This window comes from Abramis brama (genome assembly GCF_963993115.1).
Source record: "Abramis brama genome assembly, chromosome: 12".
NCBI lineage: Eukaryota > Metazoa > Chordata > Actinopteri > Cypriniformes > Leuciscidae > Abramis > Abramis brama.
In genome coordinates this window covers 33,712,410-33,736,172 of record NC_139974.1, presented here as the reverse complement: position 1 = coordinate 33,736,172, position 23,763 = coordinate 33,712,410, and the positions used below count along the sequence as shown (strand labels likewise).

Here is a 23,763-nt window from a genome sequence, read left to right as displayed (position 1 = left end):
ACATCAGTGTTATTCACCTATCATTTCCCTCTGATTTTAGGGATAAGTTATGGGTAGGGATAGGAATATAACAAAATATGTTGATCCGGGAACATGTCTTACTTGGCACAATCACAGAACATGCTTTTTATGAGCATTTGCAATGTTTTTCTTCAACAGCTGGACACTGTGGCTCACCAGAGCCTATTGTGAACGGCCAGATCATCGGTGAGAACTACAACTACAGAGGCAGTGTTGTTTACCAGTGTAATCCTGGATTCCGACTCATCGGCGTGTCAGTTCGCATTTGTGAGCAGGACCACCGCTGGTCCGGAAAGACTCCTGTCTGTGTCCGTAAGTGTTGCTTTAGCAGCAACTATCTGATTTGAGGTCTTTTGGCAGTTTTATGCCTCTAAGGAATGAAATAATCATTTTAATGGCATTAATATGTTGCTCTGATGTTCTGTAGCTATCACCTGTGGACATCCAGGCACCCCTGCTAATGGTGTGACTCAGGGAACACAGTTTAACCTGAATGACATTGTGCGTTTCGCCTGCAACCCTGGTTATGTTCTACAGGGTGCGATCAATTCTCACTGTCAGTCCAACGGCCAGTGGAGCAACACTCTGCCCAGATGTAAAAGTAAGTCCTGTGACTTCCTCAGCGGCACTCCATTGTGTGTGTGTGTGTGTGTGTGTGTGTGTGTGTCATTTGCAGAGGGAGTGTGAATGGTGCTGTGTCACTTTAAAATAACTTGACTGCTCTATTTAACTCAGTTCTATAACTCAGCATGGTGTAGAACAAGAGGACATAATCTTATATAACTGAAAAATTACAGAAGTTAAATTTCTATGGATAGCAGCATTTAAAGGATTTTAAATAAGGAAAGTAAGGGTTTACATTAAAAGACTTAGCATTAAGGCTTGGTCACATTATTTTTTTTTATTTTTTGCGTCAAATCTTGCTTCCATTGTTTATTGTCAATAGTATAGCAATGTATGAACCAAGCCGCTTTCTATTGGTCAACATGGCAAATCTGCTTGACCAACTTGAATCCATTGCGAAATCTCCTTGAGGAAATTATTCGCTCTCACATGACTGGATTTTACTGCAAAAATTCACCAAAAAACAGTAAATGTGACCACTCCGTACCTCTTACTGACTCAAAAACTATTGCCATAGCCAATGACAATATATGTAAATCTATGTGTGTAATTAGAAAAGTTTATTTATATATATACAGTATATATGATTAATATATAATCTGATCTGATTTACCTTGAATCTTTAAAGTTGCAGTAATCGTCCCCTCAATCCTTCCCTCTCTTTAGATTGTAAATGTGTGTTTACTCTGACTGAGGAAGTTGAAGTGGTCTGATCATATCAGCCACGGTCTCCTCTCCATCATGGTTTGTCATTAGCACAGAGCGTGGGAAGACGTCCGTTTAATGGCACAAAAGGAGCCGGTAAAAAATGCTATGAGCTCCGAGCTGCATCAATAATTTAGTAGGCCTCTGCACAGCCCTGCTAATCAGCACCAATTTGTGTCGGAGCGAGCCACTTCTATCTCCAAAATGGCCTTCTAAACCACACAGATAAGTTGAATAGACTTAGATCTGCAGATAATTGAACCACCTCTCCTCAAAAATTGCCACTGGCAAGTGGGAGCATCAATTTTAATCAGATTGAAAAAAGCAGATTGTTTTCCTTTGTTATTTTCTTTTGTAACTTTTGTTTATTTCTAACAGCTAATAGCATTTTAGTTAAAAATCATGCTTAAACTTGGCAGGCTCTGTTAAGAGCTATTAAAGGACATTAGCATGCATTACTACCCTGGAAAGTCTAATTCTGTTGACAAGCTGTCCCTAACAGAGAGATCTTAAGGGAATGTTGCTGGCCTCAAATGGCAGAAGGGACACTCTTTGGAGTCAAATAATGAAGCCTGTCCTCTTCATTTGGCTTCACTGTTTCACCATAATTGCACATAAAATGCCACCAGAAGTGTGTTCAACTTAATTCGTTAGAATCAGTTTAACATAATAGCCCATATTCTTGCCTTGGCTTGCTCAGTTGCACTTGCACTGTTATGTACTTTTTGTTTTCTTCCAGTGTGTGAATGAATACAAATTACTGCTGATTTCTATTTCCATCATGCCCTTTTGTCCTTCTGTGTTCTCGTTCTCTGCCTCTTTTTGGCTTATAACTAACACACCACCGCTTTCTCTCCATCTCTTCTCTCTGTAAGCCCAGTTCATGTCCTCAGCCAGCCCCTACACCAGCTGTTAATGAAGCTACTGTTTGTGTTTATGTGCTTCCAGATATTTGCAGATAGTTTTCCAGAAGCCTTTAATCTTCTTCAAAAATCGCCTTTTTCTGTGTCATTTTGTGTGGTGAAGAGTTAAGGTGGAGACATTTGACTAAAAATGAAGTTGTTTGACACGAATCACTAAAGGAATTGCACAAATCAATTAATGGCACAAACATGGGGGGTGGGGGTGGTGGTATGTACTCTATATACATACATACACTCTATATCTCCTGTACAGTAAGTCCCTTAAATATTACAAAGATAGTACCACCAAGATAGAAATGTACCCTAAGGTATTTTAAATGAAATTGCAATTAACCATGGGATTAAAATTAAGATTGTGATTAAGGCACAATGTGTCATGAAGTACTTAACCATTTAAAAAAAAAAGAGTCTGTAAGATGTTTTAAAAATGTTTTGAAAGAAGTTCCTTGTTCTCATTCAATTTAAAATAAAACAATATTTTTTTTAAAGTAATTTTATTCTTGCAATGGCAAAGCTGAATTTTCAGCATCATTTCTCCATAATCTTTCTAAAATGCTGATTTGGTGCTTAAGAAACATTTCGTATTGTTGAAAACAGTGCTGCATATATGAAGTAGAATTTTGTTGGTAAAATTATAAATGTCTTTGTCACTTTTGATCAATTGAGTGCATCCTTGCTGAATAAAAGTATTAATTTATAAAAAAATAAATAAAGTTTACTTTCTTTCAAATGGCAGTGTATTTCTCAACAGTATTCATCATATTTATTTTTTCTTTCTTCTTTCTTTCCCGCTTTCCCTCGCCCACTCTAGTTGTGAACTGCACTGATCCGGGACATGTGGAAAATGGTGTCAGACAGGTCCTGCCCACCGGGCCTCATCGTTACAGTTTCCAGACCGCTGTTTCTTACAACTGTAACCCTGGATACTACCTGCTGGGCACCAGCACTCTGAGCTGTCAGGGAGATGGCACATGGGACCGCTCCCTACCCAAGTGCCTCTGTGAGTCATCTTAGTCTGATAAACCATCACTCAAATAATTCCATAACCTGCTTTACTCTGATGTGTTTATACATGTGATCTGACATTGTGCACTCTGGGTAAGGTTTGTCTGTTTTCCTGTGTGCCGCAGTGATTCTGTGTGATCGTCCCAGCATGCCTCCGTATGCACAGATCTCGGGGGACAGACGCACTGTGGGCTCTGTTATCCGCTTCAGCTGCATCGGCCAGCGCACCATTGTGGGCAATACCACCCGCATGTGCCAGCTGGATAGCCAATGGAGCGGCTCCATGCCACATTGCTCTGGTACTCTAAATCTTTTCTCTATTCAACATGCATAATTTATCCACACAATTACAATTTTGCTTAATGGTTTACATGCTCCTTGCATCATCTATGTTTTTAGCATATTTAAAAAAATATATATATTTAGTACCTTATTATATAAATATTATTTTACAAATATATTTAACTATAATATTTTTATATTTACACAAAAGAGTCTACCTACTATTATTTCAAAACATCTTGAGGCCCTATTTTGTCCTGAGCGGTGAAACGCTCTTTGGTTTCCCAGCATGCTCTGCACATTTGAGCTCTTCTTCGCAGTGACAATATGATGTTGAGATCCAGCTTTACCACTCTGGAAAGCAAGCACTTACACACAGCTATCACAAAGCTTACAAACAGTTACTGATGTTCAAACATGCATCGATATTAAGAAAGCTATGGAAACTTTTGAACAGGATAATTTGTGTAAATTGAGTTAAATATTTTTTTCTTATGGAGTACATGCAAATATGTTATGCTGTGTCTTCAGGGCAGTACTAAACCAAAGTACTAATAAAAAAGTTTTTTCCTTATATTTAACTCTCTTATGTTTTTGTAAATATGAAACAGACGCACAGATTCTCTCACAAGGGAATATACACTTGAAAAGAAGGGAATATTTTACAAAGTTTATAAATTTGAATATATATAGTTCGCCATTTTTCACATTTGAGATGACACCATCTCTGAGGTATTGTAAGCATGTGAGATCATGAATCAATGGCTTCAGGATTACAGCCCAGATCAGTGGGCGGTAATACAATATTGCCATCTATGCAGCGTCCGGAAGGGCGACGAGTGTGCCCCCCCCCCCCCCATAAACTGCTTTAATCTTCTCATATTGGGATTGGCGACACACACTCCCACATGCCTGCCAGGTAATGAGCTGCCCTGCTCCACTATAAACACATCAGACCATTGCAACCCTCAGATATGCCAGAAGAGCTTCATCCATGGCTGTAAAACCACTGACAGATTTATGTCACAATTCATAACATTCACATTTCTCAAAAGATTGCAGTTTCTTTCTGCCAGCTGTCAAAAAGTACATTAGGCTTTTTTTTTTGCTAAAGTCTGCACATCTAGTGGTTAATAACTGGCCTGTCAGTGTGAGTTTCTTAAAACGATATGTGGTAAATAAATAGTAGTAATTCTTTAATATTTACTTTGCCCTTCACCAGAACACTCACTATTCATATTGAATTAGTGATTGTTTGTTGAGCATTACCAGAGGATATATGGGGAATAGAAAGATCATTTGTAAATGCATCAGAGGATCAAAATAAGAGGATTTACTGAAGAACATCATGGAGTGCACACGTCGGCATTATGAGCGGGGAAATTAAGGGAAATGTTCTGTCCCTGGTGCTTTCTTATCCAAAGTAAATTATCACCTAAACCAAGCCACTGTGATGCCTCTTTTTCATCTCCTATGCCAGGTCTACCGCTGAGAGTTGTTCAATAAATATGAATGAAATTACTCATCATCTTGTGTAAATCTCAGTTAACCTCTTTAAATAAAAACCTAATGTAATAGAGAGCAAGTCTGAATGTCCTGCGGGGTATCTAGATTGTAGGTTTCCATGCATTCTCTCTGTCAAAGGATCTATATTGGACTAGTTTGAGGGTATTTTTTAAACAGTTTAATTTTTTAAGAGTTTAAACTCATGGTACTTCAGGGGTATAGACAACTCTATTGATTTAAATAGGAGCGATTTAGTTTGAGTTGTGTCCATTGGTTATGTAAGCTATGTCCAAAATCACTCACTTATCCCTGTATTGTCCATTGAGCACGATATATATATATATATATATATATATATATATATATATATATATATATATATTCATTTTATGTGTTTTTTTACAGTTTTTTTTTTTCTTTCTTTTTTTTTCTTTTCTTTTGATTTTTTTTATTTCATTTTTCAAAACATTAATATAAATGTGTAATTTTTAAGGCCAAACCAAAATGAAAAAAAGTCAAAATTGATCGATGGGGCTCGATGTATGGATATACCTATTGTTAACACTGCCATATGAGACTATATCACAGGTTTGAGACACCGACTGTACACTGAATAAGAGTCCAAGTGCTTATTAGTCTTCATATGTGTGTTGTTTCAGGGGATTCTGCCGGTTTGTGTGGAGACCCTGGCATTCCAGTGCACGGGATCCGTCTGGGAGAGGAGTTCTCTGTAGGGAGTGTTGTACGATTCAGCTGTGAGCCCGGCTACATTCTGAAGGGGTCCTCTGAACGCACCTGCCTGGCTAACGGGAGCTGGGTGGGCATCCAGCCTGAGTGCCATGGTAAGAAAAATGAAACCTGGGTTTTTGCAGAAGAATGTGGATGAAAATGCATGATTAATTGCTTCTGCCTCCGGAAGATTCTGCTTTACCCGAAATTGTAGCCTATGCAAATTTCTCAGACAGCGAGTTATTTGATTCTTCACACAAATTCCCTTGTGTTTTAACTTTGTGCAAAACAGGATAGGGAGATGGAGACAGACAGACAGACCGAGATAGAAAGTGGTTGATGAGAAGTTATTTTCATCTAGATTGTTCCCGTCTGTTCTCTGCTGTAGCTTTAAAGTGGCTCAGTACACCCGGGGTGTACACATGTTACACTTCCACATGTACCGTTTTTTCTTTTTCCCAACATGCTGAACACTATCCAGTCAGGTTGCCCAGACAACTGTGCCGACCCTGCTGGTCCCCTGGACACTGTGCTGCTGTGTCCGCACTCTCTCCTTCTCTCTTAAATAGCATTATTATTCTGCTCGTGTTGGTTTGTGTAAAGCGCCTGCGGAGTCAGGCTGACATCCCAAAGAAAGGCATGTCAGAGAAGCAAAAAACCCAGGTTAATTACCCATGTGGAGATGCCTGCCATTTTTCTTACTCCACTTTTTTAACACCAGCCATTTGTTTAATCTCACATCTTGTTAACAGTCGCCCCTAAACATTTGCGATATTTTTAGTTTTGCATCTCCTACAAAGCACACTGTCATCTGAATCCATTCCTACCTCCCAAATGCCCGCGGGTTGTGCGTTTGAAATGTGTGTGTGTCTAAGTTTGTGTTTCTCTATTGATTTGACCCTTGGGCTATTGTTATCCATGCCAGTTCAGCAAACTGTGGTGGCTTAAAAGGTGGATTCTCAGAAAATGCCGACGTTTCAAGAGAAAATCAATAACAGCCTAAACCCCCTCTCATAAATTTACATCCTGAACACAACATAAAAAGCTTATTGTCTTGTGCAAGGGGAGATCAAGAAGACTTTTTTTATTTATGTCCTCATCACAAATGTTTGATGTCTCAGCATTCACTTATATGAGGAAATTGACCATAATTTTCAGAGTAGGTGTGTTTTATAATAATGTGATATAGTGGTCATCAACTACTGGGCTTTGATCAGTTTTCTTGCCGTTACAAACAAACGTCTAAAATCTAAATATAAATGGAATCAGTACATAAAATGCATAATATTATAGATGAACGAGACATAGCGAGTGTTCTTTGCCATCGTGGCTATTTAACTGCAGCAAAAGGGCTAATGCCGGTCTATCTAGGCTCACAAAACCATTCAGGCTCGGAGTCAGCACAGCGAGTACCACCGTATGTACATGGAGACATATCATAAATTATAGGACCATTTCTGACAGCTAAAATGAGCTTCTCAGTCATCTTGCCTCGGTCGGACTTGGCACTGAAGAGTGAATCTTCATTTGCATAAAGTTGAACATATCTCAACTTTGTCACATCGCTGGACACGCCCCACCCAGTCGCCAACGGTCACGGTTGCTCGTGTCGCCCAAAATCACCAATATTAAGGTGTGAATGCACCTTAATACTCTAATGACTAGTAGTTGACATGTAGTTGCAAACTTTCTTATGCAAAATTTTGTCCATGTCCCTGATTCCCCAGGGTTAATGCCGACCACAATGTGTGGTGAATTTGCTGCCCAAAGCATGAAACCATTGAAATTTAGTTTTGTCCAATAAACATATTTGGTGCTGTGTTGGGTCACCACTTGGTGTCCAATATAAAATATGTATTCTGAAGTGAAACCTTTTTAGAGCCAACGGACACTGGGGTGTGCCATAATAACAACAGGTAATTACTAGTTTGCTGTTAGTTGTTTTAAGCTCGCTATTCAGCGCTTAAGCTTTTTGTTTTCATTGGCAGGTCTCCAGTGCTCAAACCTCTTGCCCATATTGGTGGCATCCCTGGTTGTGAGTGTATGCCCACCTGCTCTTTATTGGCACACACCCATGAATAAGCTCCATCTGCCCTGTCCTGGGGCAGAGGATTGTCTAATGTATGAAATCTCCTGCAGTAAATGTGTTTATTAATTACACACTAAATTAACAAATAACTGTCCAGTTTGGGGGAGGTGCAAGTCCCGTTTAGATGCCTAGCAGTGTGCCAGCCTCCATTGAACCTGGGATTCATGTTCTACGCTGACCATGTATCCTTCTCACCTTGCATCCCATCTGATGTTATCTTGTTGTCTTTTTCACAGTCGTCTCCTGTGGCAACCCTGGAACTCCCCGCAACGCCATGATCCAATTCCATGATGGACTTGTGTTTTCCCGCTCTATCACCTACTCCTGCAGAGAAGGCTACTTCTCCAACGGCCTGCTCACCCGGCATTGTACTGTCAATGGCACCTGGACCGGGGACATGCCGGAATGCACAGGTGCCCCATCAACACCTTTTTTAAACTAGCTAAACTAGCCAATTACTACAGGCTCATTGTTTGGTGGATCTTGTAAAATTCAAGCATTTCAGTAGGAATCCACATGATTGAAAATGTTGTGTGAAGGAGAAAGATTTCCCCATGCAACTAGTTCAAGTTGGTTATGCAGATTCACCACAAGACAAATAATGCTGCTTGGTTTGAAAGTGAGTTCTGTGTGAGCTGTGCTTGACAATCAGCTTTTTTTTGCACATGAAATATAAAAAGAAAAATTAACATGATCAATTATAAATTCATGGTGCACATCTTATCCCTCTTCCTCAATGTCTGATTAAAAACATAGCATGTTATCTGGATCTTTGTTCTGTCTAATCAAGAGCTTTTTTAAAGCATTTATCACTATGTTAGGCTAGTATAAGTCTAAGCTCTTAGCTTGGTAACCGAAGGCTAACTTAAATATTTCCATTAGCTTTGCAGTTATCAACAGAGACTGGCTCCTAGCAAAAGTCTTATTGTCATTCCATGTAAGAACTTTGTCTCAATCATGCCTTTTATTTGCTTAAAAGTTTGTCGTTGTCTGTGTACATCTCCCTGAGTGACTCTATGTTCAGTATGATCAAGCACCATCTCAATCAAAGTTTTGTCAAACTGGAAAGTTTCCATGTTGGAAGCCTGAATTCAAGTGGCTTTCTTTTGCAATTTTAATTTTAGTTGGAAATTCCCACTTTCCAAGTTGAATGGAATGCAGGATAAGTCAGCTATGTTCATTGTGTCTTTTCATAGGGTCTTTAAGTGGCTTTAGAAAGGCATGGTTTTATTCTTGAGATTTTCTTAGGCTAAACTGCTCTGAATAGTACAGCTCTCAGTGACTGTGCTCTTGAGGAATCCAGAGGCTGGAGTTGAATTGGTTTTGTTCGCGTGAAGCTTTTCAATGCATTGTGGTTCAGGACTTAATAATGAGGGACAGTGTTCTCCATTATCCCTGCCCTGGACACAAGCTGATCTGGGACGTCTACATAGCAGCCCTGTGTTGGAGAGATAGAGACTAGCCCTGTCTCCCATCTTGGCAGCCACCCGAGTGACTTGCCATGCTCATAAAAACACAATGCTCACTGTTCAGACTCTGAGCTAATGGAGGTCACGTGCAAACATTACAGCTCCAGACACATTGGTGTCTTTGGCACAGAGCAGGTGCCATTGGCCTCAGACTACAGGAAGTGACTAGAGGAAACAGCCTCCCAAAGCTGGTGCCTAAAACAGTTCATTAATTTAAAGGCACCACTTAGAGTGATAAAAAATCTTGTTGCTTCCAGTTTATGACCCTTTTTAATATGAAAATGTTTTTGCCTAAATTTGTTATCTGTTTCAATGAAACGGCTAATTATAAAATGGTTCCAAATCATCCAAATTTTGGCACACACCTCACTTCAGCCATGAACTTCCTCTAATCACACCACAAATGGCTTTCAGCCTTCCTTTGACTTTTGCTTTACTCTCTCTGCCCACTTCCAGTCATTAACTGTGGAGATCCTGGAGTGCCAGCTAATGGTATCAGACTGGGCAGCGACTTCACATACGGCCACAGTGTGAGCTTCCAGTGTTCACCGGGTTTCACTATGGATGCCGATCGTGCCTCCATGCTCATCTGCACCAAGGACCGCACATGGAACGGCACCAGGCCCGTTTGCAAAGGTTCAAGCCCACCGCTTATGAACTAAAGCTTCATGTGTACTTCAAAATCGTGCTCTGTTGACAGTTATTTTATTTATTATTTATTATTTTATTTAGTTTACTTTTTCAACATGACTGATTGTCTCTTTCCTCTCACAGCCATTGTGTGTGGGGCACCTCCCAGCATCCCGAATGGGCAGGTGGTGGGGACTGATTTCCAGTGGGGGTCCAGCATTAGTTATAACTGTAATCAGGGTTACCAGCTTTCCCTTCCCACCATCCTTACCTGCCAGGGCATGGGAAACTGGAGTGGTGAACGGCCTCAATGTTTTCGTAAGTGTGAATTTTTCTGAAATACTGAAAATATAGTTTGGCTTTTACCAGAAATGTTTGTCCTTTCATAAGCATTTAGATCCACATATATATTTTTAACTGGGTGTTTCTACATTGTAGATTTTTGGTTTTGTTTAATTATGTTAATACCTCATAGTACAGAGTTTTCCTCAATGAAATTCTCTTTCCCTACAGCTGTATTTTGTGGAGATCCAGGGATACCAGCCCAAGGCAAGCGGGAAGACAGAGGGTTCACATACCTGTCCTCTGTTTCATTCTCATGTTACCCGCCTTTGATTCTGGTTGGCTCTGCTCGGCAATACTGCCAGTATGACGGAACCTGGAGTGGAACCCAGCCTTCTTGCATAGGTCAGAACTGATTTATTCTTTCTTCACATTTCAAAAAAGCATGATCCTTCAGAAATAATTATAATGTGCTAATTTGGTGCTCAAGAAACGTTTCTTATCAATGTTGAAAAATGTTGTGTTGCTTAATATTTTTGTGGAAGCCGTGACACATTTTTGTTTAGAACCTTATATTCATTCTCATATATCATATATACCTCATTTCATACCTGTATGTGTGATATCTATACTAGATTGAGTCATATTCATATATGCGATGCACTATACAGGCACCATACTGTGAATTACTTCTAATTGTTTTTGTTTTGTTTGTTTTTTACAGATCCCAGTCACACCAGCTGTGTAGATCCTGGCACTCCTCTCTTTGGCAACCAGAACAACTCTCAAGGCTACCAGGTACTAATCACATCAGATCAGGGCTGTTTTCAATACATCTGGAACTCTTTTTTTCTCTTGTCATTTATTGACTATTTGTGTGATTGTTTTCACAGATTGGTAGTTCAGTATTCTACAGCTGCAGAAAGGGCCACCTTCTTCTGGGTTCTATCTCTCGGACCTGTTTGCCCAACCTCACCTGGAGTGGCATGCAGCCTGAGTGCATCGGTTAGCTGCAATTTTGCAACAAAAAAAATTAACCTGATATTATTTTAATACATTTTTTTAAATGTATTAAAATAATAATAATGTAATTATCTGTAGTGATTAATAAAGTAGAGCAACCTTTCCTGATTTCAAGCAATTCTGTACAGTTGTTTTTTATTTTTGTTTTTCACAATACACCCTCCACAATGTAAGATTTTCTCTCCTCAGCTCATCACTGTAATCAGCCGGAGCTCCCCGCTCAGGCGGATGTAGGTGCCATAGAGCTGCCATCTCTGGGTTATACGCTCATCTACACCTGTCAGCCTGGATTCTACCTGGCTGGAGGATCTGAACACCGCACCTGCAGGGCTGATGGCAGCTGGACAGGGAAACCTCCGTTGTGTGCACGTATGTACAAAATGCTTTACAAATACATGCTTGAGCCTACAAACCAAAATATTTTTTCCTGTTTCTATTAAAAATGTGAAGAAAATGATCAATTGCTTTTGAACATGTTCGTACCACTTGCGTGTTTTAGTGTAGCCCATCTGCTTTATTCACAGATTTAATGATTTACCGTATTCAACCACATTTTTCTTCTCCACAAATGTTGATAAATGGCCACGTGCATCTGTTTCATCTCCACAACTGGCGTGATCGTTGTGCCCAATTCATCATGTTATTGGTGAAAGTTCATATTAGTAGAGCTCTGATTAGCCCAATTGATTGCATTGATTTGGTTTTGGACAGCCCAGACTGCTTTAAAACATCCTCAGATAAACAGGGCCCATACAGTATTTACTGTGGCTACTGTGAGCGTAGAGCAGAAATATAAGATTATCAATTTGCTTTTTACTCTGCTAAAGGAAGATGGTATTAGTCTCAAGTTAATGCTGAAATGGATGCTGAATGCAACTAAGAGTTGTTGAAATATGTTGCTGAAATCTTTTATAACAAAGCTATAAAAGCAAGGTTCTGGCCTTTTGCAGTGGAAGGATATTAACAGCACCTGTGGGAGACCAGAGAGAGGCAACATAGTCTGACATCTAATAAAGCTGTTTTTCCCCACTGTCTGTGTCCAGTCATCTTATAATGTCCTGCGATGTAGACTTCACTGGGTATTCAGACATATTAAGTGAGATTTCAAATAATAGAAAATGTTCTGTCCGAATGGTATAGGGTACATCGTGTACATCATGACTACGCATATATATTATATAAACAAACCAAATCACATTTATTGACAGGTCCTGTCTTCTGTATTCTTCCACTTCCTCTAACACCATATATGACTTATTCCATAGCTGATAACAGACCAAGTGGAAAAACTGTAGGAACCGTGCAAGAGCCACCCAACACAAAGCTACCCGGTAAGTTTCACCGTCTACCATACATTTAAATAATCTTTCAATGGAAGGCAAGTTAATTACAAATCCCCCTAAAATATTTTAGTCACTTGAATGTATAATAATTCTTGTCTCTGTTTCTTTCAATCTGTTCTTCTATTCTGTGCCTCTATCTCAGTGCCAAGTGGGGTTTTTGCTAAGAACTCTCTTTGGAGGGGTTCGTACGAATATCTAGGGAAGAAGCAGCCAGCAATGCTTAGCATAACTGCTTTTGAACCGTTCAGCAATCGGGTCAATGGCACTCTCACGGACCACAGCGGAGTACAGCTTAATCTGGCTGGTGAGTGTTTTTTATTTTAACCTCACAACACATTTCACCAACCACTCATTTGCGACGCTTCAGCAGCCAGGTAATGACAATTTTCTGGCTTGTACTGCCCCCAGCACTGTGTTTTGTGTTCTCTTAAAAGGAAAAGTTCAGCCAAAAAAATTCTGTATACTTATTCCAAACCTTTTTTTTTTTTTTTTTTCATGGATAAAAAAATAAATAAAAATTAAATAGGAAATTATATCATAGCGAGGAGCCGAGGACCTCTACAGACCCTCAGGGCTGTGTATCACAGGGGTCATACATTTCCTAAAATATCAAATAATTTAACAATTTTATAAGATTCAGATTTTTTTAAGTCAACATTTATGTGATCAAGTCGACGTCCATTAGTCGCTGATGATGTCATTAATGAACAAATAACCTGAACATCGAGCTGAGACACAAACGCGGGTTGCCTTGTGCACAGCTATGGCATATGACACAGCGCTGCACACAATGCTATTGCTTCTACATAACAGTTTATTTTTATCAGTTCTTTTGTCTTTGAGACGTTATATTTCTCACAGATTTCTGCTCGTTCTAAATCAGATACAGATAAAGTAGCACAGTAAAGATTACATTTATATGAATGCATTAGTTAGAGAGCGATTGCATGTTGGCAGCGTCTCTCTACTAATAGTGAAGCTGTGGGTTTTAGTTACTAAGAGTATTATGCTAGAACTTTTCAGTTTCTTAGCTATTTTATTAATAAATCACAGAACAATGTTGACAATACATTTCTGCGCTACTGAATGTTTCTGTGAGCTACTGTCTGTATGTGTGTGCGTTACAAAGCAGCAGCACATTAGTTTAGGACTGCGATTAACTTGCTTGTATAGTAAGCTGTTTAAATCATGCATTCACCCAATCAATTTTGAGCATCCAGATGGTATAATCAAACATTTATTGTGGAGCGCTCTCAGAGTATGTATTTATTTGTATGTCATTATTCTGTTGCGCCCTCTATAGGCCATGATCAGTGATTAGTCGACATCAAGCTTAAAGTGTCAACCTCTAGTACACACACATGCAAAACCATATAAAACCAATAAAAAAAGTACAAAAACCTGACAATTATGTTTTCCATTTTTTTAATATTTTTATCGCTATAACAATCTCATGACACTCATTAACACTTATTGTAGGTGCACCAACTTTTTAACAGCTTTGTTCACATACACATCCTCTCCATTCCTGCAGGTACCTATAAGAAAGAAGAAGCCCAGTTGTTGCTGCAGGTGTATCAGATCCGCGGTCCTGTGGAGATCTTCGTTAACAAGTTCAAAATTGACAACTGGGCACTTGACGGACATGTATGTAAATTCCTCTTTCCGTTTCCTCTGATCTTCTCTGCAGTTGTCACAGGAAATCCCTTGTTTGCAGTACATCCATAAAATCATTATTCTGATATGTTGAAATGGACACTCCCTGCAGTGTGAAACGTGGAAATAATAATCATTGTGATGATTATAGAGATTCTCCACGTTGTAATGGATTAGATTCAAATAGATTGTTTGCTTTGAAGATATTAAGCAACCACAGATCAAATATTTAAGCCACGTAGGTATGATTTAACTTGACCCAGCCATCCAGTTGACTTATTCTTTAGTAGACTGGTTACTGGGAAAGAGAAGCATCTTGCAATTGATTTCAACAGCTTTGCTTTTATGTTGATGCAAGTCCTTTCTACTTTACGGTATGACTTCATGCAGATGTAGTCTTCACAAAGTCGTGGTGTCACTTTGAAAGATGGAGGTTTCTGTACCTTTACTGCAACCTGAGAGTGTGCAAAGAGTTCTTCAGTACTCACAGGCTGATGTAAGGGCTCTTGTCTAGGGCCAGACCTTGGGCTACTTGTAACTACTGAAACCCTCAACCACACACACACACACACACCTTGTCACTCCTGGGGATAGAAGAGCACCGACAAAGTTTTTCTTTTAATTAAAACGTCAGTTAAATCATTGCTGGGTAATCAGGGCCAGACGTCTCTACCCCCTCCAATGCACACGGGACAAGCACCTAGGAGAGTGTAATTAAAAGTGTGGGCCATGAGTGTGTGGCTCTTGTGTGTGTGTTCATGTAAGAGAGAGAAAGAGCACAAGAGGCAGAGGATAAATGAGAAAGCTCGTTTTATGTGTGCCTGTCTGTTTGTATTCACATATGTACACGTTTTATGCCTCAGTGAGGAATGATGGGGAAAGTAAATGTCAAACATAAGTAGTCTTTCACATGAGTGACACATATTACCTTTCAGTGGCTCATTTTTGACATTTTGAAAATTCTTTACACTTCTGTTTTGTGTTTTTCTCCACAGGTGTCGTACATGCCTTCATCTGATTCATTTGTATACCAAGGCTTTGTTCGAGGAAAAGGCTTCGGCCAGTTTGGACTTCAGAGGCTGGGTATGTTTGCTTGTCTTATAGGACACTTCATTTGTTAAAACTTATTCTTTAAAGGGTTTGTTTCACCCAAAAATCAATTACCCCGCCTTATGTTGTTCCACACCTATAAGACTTTTGTTTGTCTTCGAAGCACAAATGAACTTAATAATATCTTTATTTGTGTTTCGAGGATTAACAGAAGTGGTTCGGAATAATGCGAGTATGAGTAATTGATGACAGAATTTGAATTTTGGGGTGAACTTATACCTTTACCTAATTCTGAACATCTAAAATGACAGAAATACTGTTTTTTGTAGCAAAAAGAAGGAATATTTAACTGAAAGTGTCTCATGACTGCGCCAATAGCAGTACCAAACAGAATAGCGACTGTTTTCAAACAGCGTTCCCAAGCACTGTCCTCACTGATCGAACTAACATATCCACTTTCATGAACAATTTGGTTTTCCTGTTAAATCAAGCACACCTAGGACACCGAAGTGATTCCATTGGCTGAAACTGTTCAGTGTACTAGCTTAGTGTAGCAGTAGCATAGCATTGCATGCTAGCTCACCTTATACCCTATGCAAGTGACTTATTCTACATTCTCTGATCAGGCATTACAATGGTTACCCCTCGAGTTCTGGAGTTGCGAGTTCTATTAAATAAAATATTAAAATATTAGGTATTGAACCCTTTCAGGGGGTTATCTGTGTCAGATGGTTGGGATACTAAAAAAAAATCAGTCCATCAATTATTTGCATTTAGTTGTCTCTGCTTTTTTAAGCTAGCAAAGTATTTTAATATTGAATACAATAAACATTTCAGCTTTTAAGCCATTAAAATGTTAAGTCTGTGTTGATTCCTCTATAATTATTTATCAATGAAATGTTTAAAAATGATATATACTGCCAATGCTGCGCACAAAAGCTATCATGTATTATTATCATACAGTTTAGAAAGAGAGAAAGGAAAAGTAGAGTCAGTCTAAGTATCTTGTGTACAGCTTGTGGAGGCCAAACCATGAACGGTCTGTCAAATCCTGCTGTGATGAAAAAGGTGCGCCTTCATTTATAAACGACAGCTGTATAGACTCATATCCCAACATAGTCTGACAGATTGAGCAAACAGAAGATTTATTAATAAGAGGGGCTGTAGGGGAAAGAGCATGTGTGTGTGTGTGTGTGCACACCCATATTCCATCATTTTATGTTGTTTTGATGAGCTGGCTCTATTGAGTTAGTTAATTGAATCTCCCACTTGCAGCCTTGATGTTATTGGGAAGCTTTTTGGCATTGTCTGATGAACAGGTGCACTGACACTCTCTTGTTGTTTAGGAAAGCTCTGTGGTCGAAATAGAAAAGTGAATTCTGAATGACTTCATCTTTGCCGGGTCTTGATATCTGTAATTAAAAAAGCATTGTCAATATAATGCAGTTTGACATCTCCCAAAAACACGTCCCCTAGTTGAGTTATACAAAACAGTGGGATATGAAGTTGCCACATTTCATGTATTAATTTCTTATTTGTAACATGGTTTTAAAATCAATTTGAACACATGCTTTGATTGAACTTTTAACTTGTGGTTAGTTATTGTTATTTCATAAATGGTTCCTTCGTATGTTATTTTACAGAGGGCCTTGATCCAACTGGAGTGAATCCAGGCTATAACTTTGCCTCCAATAGCAGTTCAGTGGCAGCAGCCATTTTAGTGCCTTTTATTGCCATGATTATAGCAGGCTTCGCTCTCTATCTCTACAAACACAGGTAAAGCAGTTCACGGAAGATTTATAATTTATTGTAAATTTATTTGTGTATGTATTATGAATCACTCCTCCAGAATATTTGTTCATATGTCTTGCTTGCTTTCAGAAAAAGGCCCAAAGTACCCTTCAATGGTTATGTGGGCCATGAGAACACCAACGGAAGGGCAACTTTCGAAAACCCTATGTATGACCGCAATATCCAGCCCACTGACATCATGACCAATGAGACAGAGTTCACGGTCAGCACAGTGTGCACAGCAGTATAGCGACCTCTCTAGTCAAAGGTGAGTCTTCAACCAGAAAGATTCATTCTCAGTGATCGGCCTGACTTTGATTGATTTGTTATGACTGGGGTTGTGCTGCAGAGCCTGTATCTGTAATAATCTCAAAATTATTTTTATCTGTATTCAGATAAAACCGTAATTGTGCGGGACTTTAAATGGAATTTTGTAAAATTACATGAAGCCTTTTTTTTTTTTTGTTGCTTCGGGCACATACTAGCTATGATATTGTAGCCAAATATGTTAGCTAATAACTGTTTCAGTTTGCCTCAGAAATACATTTTGGAACAGCCTTTGCGCCAGGAGCGTGTTTCCATAGGAAGTCCATAAGGTTTTGGAACAGAGATAATTGTTTTCTTTTGAAACAGTATCCTAACTCGTATCGATGCCTCCTTCTCTTCCCAAACTCGCCGGTCTGTCTCCGTAGATGGCGTCCATCATATCGAACCACTTCCAATTTTTTCTGTGTACACCACTCCGGCTGTTGTGGTCTTTCACCTTACAGTAGTCAGTCTGCAGTTTCTTGCATTTAATGCGGCACTGCTCGGACGTCCGCTGGAACCCCTCGGCAGCCATCTTCTCAGAAACATGCTGAAAGACCTTTTCATTTCATGATACCCAGGAAGGTCTGCACCTCCTGGGTCGACCACGGTAATGTTATGCTACGCGCCAACATTGTTTTGCAACGGTGTTGTGTTTTAAAAATGTTGTCATTTCCCTTGTAGCACGCGCAAGTTCTCTGTCAACCAATCAACGTTCTGCAGTGAGTCTAGCTCCACCCTTTAGGTACCATACCACTGTGCTAGGTACCCCAACGGAAGGGTACCAAAAAAGTGGTACAGTTCGTTTGGCATTTTGGTACCATTCACAACTTTTGACAATGGAAACGTAAATAATTGCGTACCGTACTGTACTGTACCGTACCGTACCGCTCGGTGGAAACGAGCCATTTGTGATTTTTTTTTTTTTTTTTTTTTTTAACTTGTTAGACATTTTTCTAGATTTCAGAGTCATACTGTGACCTTAGCATTCTGCATCCACATATAACGTGCTTCATTAGACTACTGTACAAACTAGCATGGCATCAGAGATGAAAAGGTCATTGCCGACCACATATAAAATCTTGCGATATAATAAGCCGAATGAGGACATAGACCTCAGGGAAAGGGAAAAAAAGCAATATATCCTCACATAGTTGCTTTGGAATGATTTAGTGGCATCATTTGCTGTATATTTCTGCTATTATACCTAAACTGCCTTTTCAGCATATAGTTTGTTTGAATGTTGAGTGGGGAGAGGGGGAATTAAAACTGGAGAAATTGTACTTCTGAAACTGACTTTATCGCCCTAGTTTTGCCCTTAGTCCAAATGGAAAACAAACTGCTGAGGGAAGGGGATAAGGATAGAGAAATATTGAATTTTAATTTATTTATATCAGCTGTTGTACCCTTTTCAAAGTTTTTATATATATATATATATATATATATATATATATATAAAGAGCACCTAATCTAAGCCGCAGACTATGAACTTGGGCAGGATTTGTAATTGGTTTCCCCCCCTGTATCCCATGTATTTAAGTCTCATCTGCTAATTTGAACCTGAAACAGGCTCTGAGGATTTTTTTTTATTTTATTACTTTTATGAATTAAGTTAAAAATGTACCTTGCTATTGCAGTGTTGTGATAATGTTAGTCTGAAACAGTTGTGTTGAGCACCCCTCTTTCTCTATTTTTTCTTCTTTTCACTTCTTTTCTTATCCATTCCATCTGAAAAGCAGTGTTGGGCAGTAACCAACTAAAAGTAGCATTGCTATTAACTACGTTTTTCGGTATCCTAATAGTACCTCAGCTGTTTTTAAAATAGCTTTTCCATTAATGGGCTAATTTTGAAACACAATTAGCACTTTTTTTTTCTTTTTCTTTTGTTTGTTTGTTTGTTTTTTGCGCACAACTGTTTAAGCCGAGCAAGTAATCAAAGGCACTGTTATTGGGAGTTGTGATTCAGCTGCTTCAACATAGTTAGATACTTTTTTTTAGTAATTTGTAGCTATAGTAAATTTGACAGTAGTTTAACTATGTCTCTTGAGAAGTTTCGAAGTAGTTTCTCCAACACTGCAGATATATGTGTCTTCTCTACTCTTAATTCCTTCTCTGTCTCTTTCCTCTTTTCACAGGCTGGATATAGTCTTTCCCTCTCCAAACAACTATCCCCATAGTTACGAATGGGCCAGACGGATGGACTAAAGAGGAGGATTTTTTTGTTTTTCATTTGTAAACCAATTCCAATGTGACAAAAAGTGATAAACCTTGATAACAATGCTGTAAAAATGCATCAACAGAGATGCACTGATAAAAAAACCACGTCAGTGTTTGCTAGCTAAAACTCTGTTCCTACACTCTTCTGCTGTCTCCTCTTTTTTCCTTCTGAGGGAACGTCCTGTTTGACTGTGGCAGCGCGAACGGACACATGTGAAGCTCACAGTCGTCGCTTGCCAAAAAAAGACAAGAGGTACATTGTTCGGTCAAACGAAGCCCGCCCATTCTTACTCTTGAGGTAGAGGAAGCCTTCATGTGAACAGGAAGTCAAGAGAAGCATGTTGCTGGAGAAGCTTTGTTTAACTTTTTTACCTTGAGTTGTTTTCTATGGAGTGCGTTCTGGCTTAGTTTATCCCATATCCACCTTGAACTAAAATCACAAACAAGTGCAGACTTCACTGAGGACACTCTCTCTGACACATCAGTTCCCTGAGCATGTTATTCCACACCTCGACTTGAAGCGGAATGAGATTCAGAGGCTTATTAGAAGATGTGGATTCTAGCTGTAGCATCTCTTTTCTCATTCCAGCTTGAAGGAACAAGTGTTCTCGCACCATCTTATCATGATCCTGACTGAGAATGGACAGTCCAACCCTCTGAGCAGCCCAGCGGAGAACATGAAAAGACACGGTGCACGTGTTTATGTGTTCAGGGGCTTTATGAAGCTGACTTCACGGCCATTATCGGCTGTTGTTTTCTTTTTCCCACATTGACAGAAGAAAAGCAGCCCACATTGGAGGGTTGGATTTCCTCTATATTACCAAGGAGTGGATTTGGATGTTCTGAGTTTGATGTTCTTGGTTTAATGGCTAGGATTTGTTGATGAACCATTCACTAGCGTTTATAGATATTCCTGATGTCAGGCAGATTTTAGGTGGTGGGCTTCTGATGTCATTGAATGTCATGGATCAAATGATTTTCATACATAGATTAAAAAAGCAACACAGCCCTTGAAGACTTGAAGTACAGAGATAAATATAACTTGAAATATGTCTTTCATAACCAAGGGAGGGTCTGCTTTCAGTCCTCAAGTTCTGAAGTCAAGGATAAGGATGACGGATTTAGTCAAAAGGAGCCAACACCAAATAAGCGTGAAAATCTTTAATCTCTGTAGCTTTGTGTCATAATCTGTTTCCCTGCATATTCCTCCATGTCATCCATGCCCACACCACACTTACGATAAGCAAAAGGGGCTTAGAAATCACTCCTTAAAACACTAATCCAATGCTGGTTGTTTATTTGCATGCATTTGCCCCAATAACTTGATGGGAAGGTTTGAAGATGAGCAACAGCTTGGGAGGTGTACAAATGGAGCGGGATAGATCTGCATACTGAATAGCTTGTATTTTGTTGTCAGAATACACTATATTCTGGGTGCAGCATCCTTTAACTGGCCGCTGTTTTTGAGATTTGTAATTCAGTTATTGAATATTATTGTCGCTGCTTGTTTTTGCATCATTCGGTTCGATTTTCTTGTCTTATGGCCTCTGTTACCTGAAGCCGGCATTTACTTTCCAGTGGGCATTTAAATTCCTCCAGTTTATGTGCTGTACTGTTCAGCTTCTGAAATCAATCTCTGATATAATTGCTTTTACAGGTTTATTACTTTTGAAATCGGTAGCCTATCATCGTTCTGTTAATGTGATATTACCCAGAGATTGTTTCAAATGTAAGTTGATCGAAAAAGCAAAGATTGTATTTCCCTTGGGATTTTATGGGCCAGGAGTTTAGCAGGTACATTATCTTCAACCTATTGACATTCACATTCACATATTTACAAGATGTTCTTTTTTACATTTTGAATTGCTTTATCAGTGTAGAAGTCATCTTAAAGCTTTTGCCACATATCAGACAACATTTTGCTGCAGATTTGCATTGTTATGCCTCAGCAAACCTACAACAATAGCAATGCTGCCAGATTTATAATTCTGACATTAGAAATAGCTCCTTTTAAAATGCTACAAAATTACACTTAACACACACACAAATCAAGGCACAAAGGGCTTCAAAGTCATCTCCTCTACTTCATTGTCATCTTTATATGTGTATTTGAACCCATACTGTTGTTGAAGTATCCAGGCAGACTGTGTTTCACACTTGTCCATCTGTTTCTCGTAACAGTGCCTTGGTAACGCTAAATGTGGTGTATCTAATCTCTTCTTATTGCTCCATTTTTGTTATTATTGCACAATGGTCAAGAGCTGCCAGTTGTAGGGGAGAATTTCAAAGACGCTGCTTCTCTGTTTAGTCGAGTCTTTGTTATTCTTAGCTTAAGAGAATCAAACAAATACAAAAAATAAAGACCAGCACCCTAAAGCGTGCAATTAATTTATATCTTCACATAATTCCTTAGGTTAGAACCTGCACTTTAAGGGAGCAAGTAATCACTCTGTCGTCTTTGTCCTTCCAGCTAGTATTTGTCTATTTGTAGAATATTCTTGTATTGTGAATATTATTAATTTTGCAAATCTATTGCAAAACCTATGGTGCTGCTTTGCCAAAAGCCCTATTCGGATGGGATTAACTTTACAAGGGTAGATGGAGTAATGTAATTTTACCTCAGGACGTCTGTAATATTAATGGCAAATTCGCACGGGATAAGATTTCTCAGTAAAACTAGCAGAAGTGGGAGGGGTAACTCGTGTCGTCATGTGCGTATTACGTTGCATCCTGATATCACGTGCGCAAACACATATAACCTATATTTATATAAAACAGTTATGTCTGGTCGAACAATGTAATAATTAACTTCAGATTGGATTTTGTTAGTAATAGGCACTTACAGTAACTAACGCTAAAAGATGTTTTGTGCCTCTAACAAGTGCTTCGATCTTTCTGATCTGAATGGTGTGTGGAAAACACTTGAGTTTTGCCACAGACTTGTCCCAGCGTCTAGAACGCAACTGAATGCTTTTTCAAGCGTCTCCATACTTGAAAAAACGCGGAAAACTACTTTTAAACAGGAAATGACGAAATATTTACGTACATATTTACAGAGGGTCTATTCGCATGGGATTAGTATTACCTGAGGTCATTTTTCCGGACCTTTTTACTGAAGGTAAAAGTCGCCATAATCTTTACTGACATTGTCCGTAATCATTACTGAGATGGCACATTCAGACAGAACTAAAATCACAGAGAAGCTCTGGTAATTATTACTTTACCCCACCTCTCCATGTTAAACTAGTCCCGTCCGAATAGGGCTAAAGTCAAAGGCATCAGCCTATTTCATGTACATATATAGAGAGATATCAAAAGCATTACAGCATTTACGGTATTATTCATGGCATTTAGCAATGGTAACAGTGAAATAGCTGAAGTACTCAACATGTCCTGTCAGTGTTCCAGTCTGTAGTGTCGTCATTGCACGATCACTAAATCAGACGTGCTCCCTTCACAGCGCTGATGTGTTATCAGTGTCATACCATCATTTTTTATTAACCCAAAACTGGTGCTTACGTCTTCATGTGACGAGCTGTGCCTGGCAGCCCTCCATATATTTTATTTTATTCTCAGCCCGACTGAATCACACATACATACACTAAAATGGAGACCAGCATCTCAAATCATTTACATTGTCACAAATTTACATAGTTGTGATGAGCCCTTTTCATTAAGGTTTTGTTAGCATGACGTGAAAGTGAGCTTGTTTTTTTTTTAATCTTGCGTGCTACAAGTTATATGAAGCAACGACAACGATCTTAATGTTATCCTGTTGTAATGTCAAGACCACCTCGTAGTGTCAGAAAACATATTTGTGTCTTTTTTCAGTGTCTTTCAAAGGCGAGAAGTTTGGATGTAGACAATATCGGGATTTCACTGAATGTATGTTTAATTCTGGAAATGTCTATGTTATATCTGCTATACATATTGTGAACATCCAACAAACTACATAACTCATGAAATGTCCCTTAATAACATATCAGAAAAGCGGCACCCCTAAAAGACTGCATATCGGTATATTTAAATTGCACACTGCAGCTTATATTGAAGAAGTATATGAAAATGTTATACTACACAATGAACAAATCAGTTTTGTCTGGAGGTCGATG

General features: G+C 39.0%; 1 protein-coding gene across 1 annotated transcript in view; it reads left to right on the top strand.

Moving 5' to 3' along the window:
• Positions 1-23,381, top strand: part of csmd2 (CUB and Sushi multiple domains 2) — a 313,713-nt gene extending 290,332 nt beyond the window's left edge. Inside the window, exons 53-71 of the mRNA XM_084130492.1 lie at positions 160-333; positions 449-622; positions 3,085-3,273; positions 3,404-3,577; positions 5,726-5,908; positions 8,121-8,297; positions 9,810-9,989; positions 10,128-10,301; positions 10,497-10,670; positions 10,990-11,063; positions 11,159-11,270; positions 11,478-11,657; positions 12,554-12,619; positions 12,774-12,935; positions 14,166-14,278; positions 15,283-15,370; positions 16,981-17,113; positions 17,219-17,396; positions 19,570-23,381. Coding sequence (XP_083986618.1) covers positions 160-333; positions 449-622; positions 3,085-3,273; positions 3,404-3,577; positions 5,726-5,908; positions 8,121-8,297; positions 9,810-9,989; positions 10,128-10,301; positions 10,497-10,670; positions 10,990-11,063; positions 11,159-11,270; positions 11,478-11,657; positions 12,554-12,619; positions 12,774-12,935; positions 14,166-14,278; positions 15,283-15,370; positions 16,981-17,113; positions 17,219-17,378 — 2,687 coding nt within the window. The 3' untranslated portion in view covers positions 17,379-17,396; positions 19,570-23,381. The remainder of the gene's footprint in view (positions 1-159; positions 334-448; positions 623-3,084; positions 3,274-3,403; positions 3,578-5,725; positions 5,909-8,120; positions 8,298-9,809; positions 9,990-10,127; positions 10,302-10,496; positions 10,671-10,989; positions 11,064-11,158; positions 11,271-11,477; positions 11,658-12,553; positions 12,620-12,773; positions 12,936-14,165; positions 14,279-15,282; positions 15,371-16,980; positions 17,114-17,218; positions 17,397-19,569) is intronic.
• The last annotated feature ends 382 nt before the right edge of the window (positions 23,382-23,763 follow it).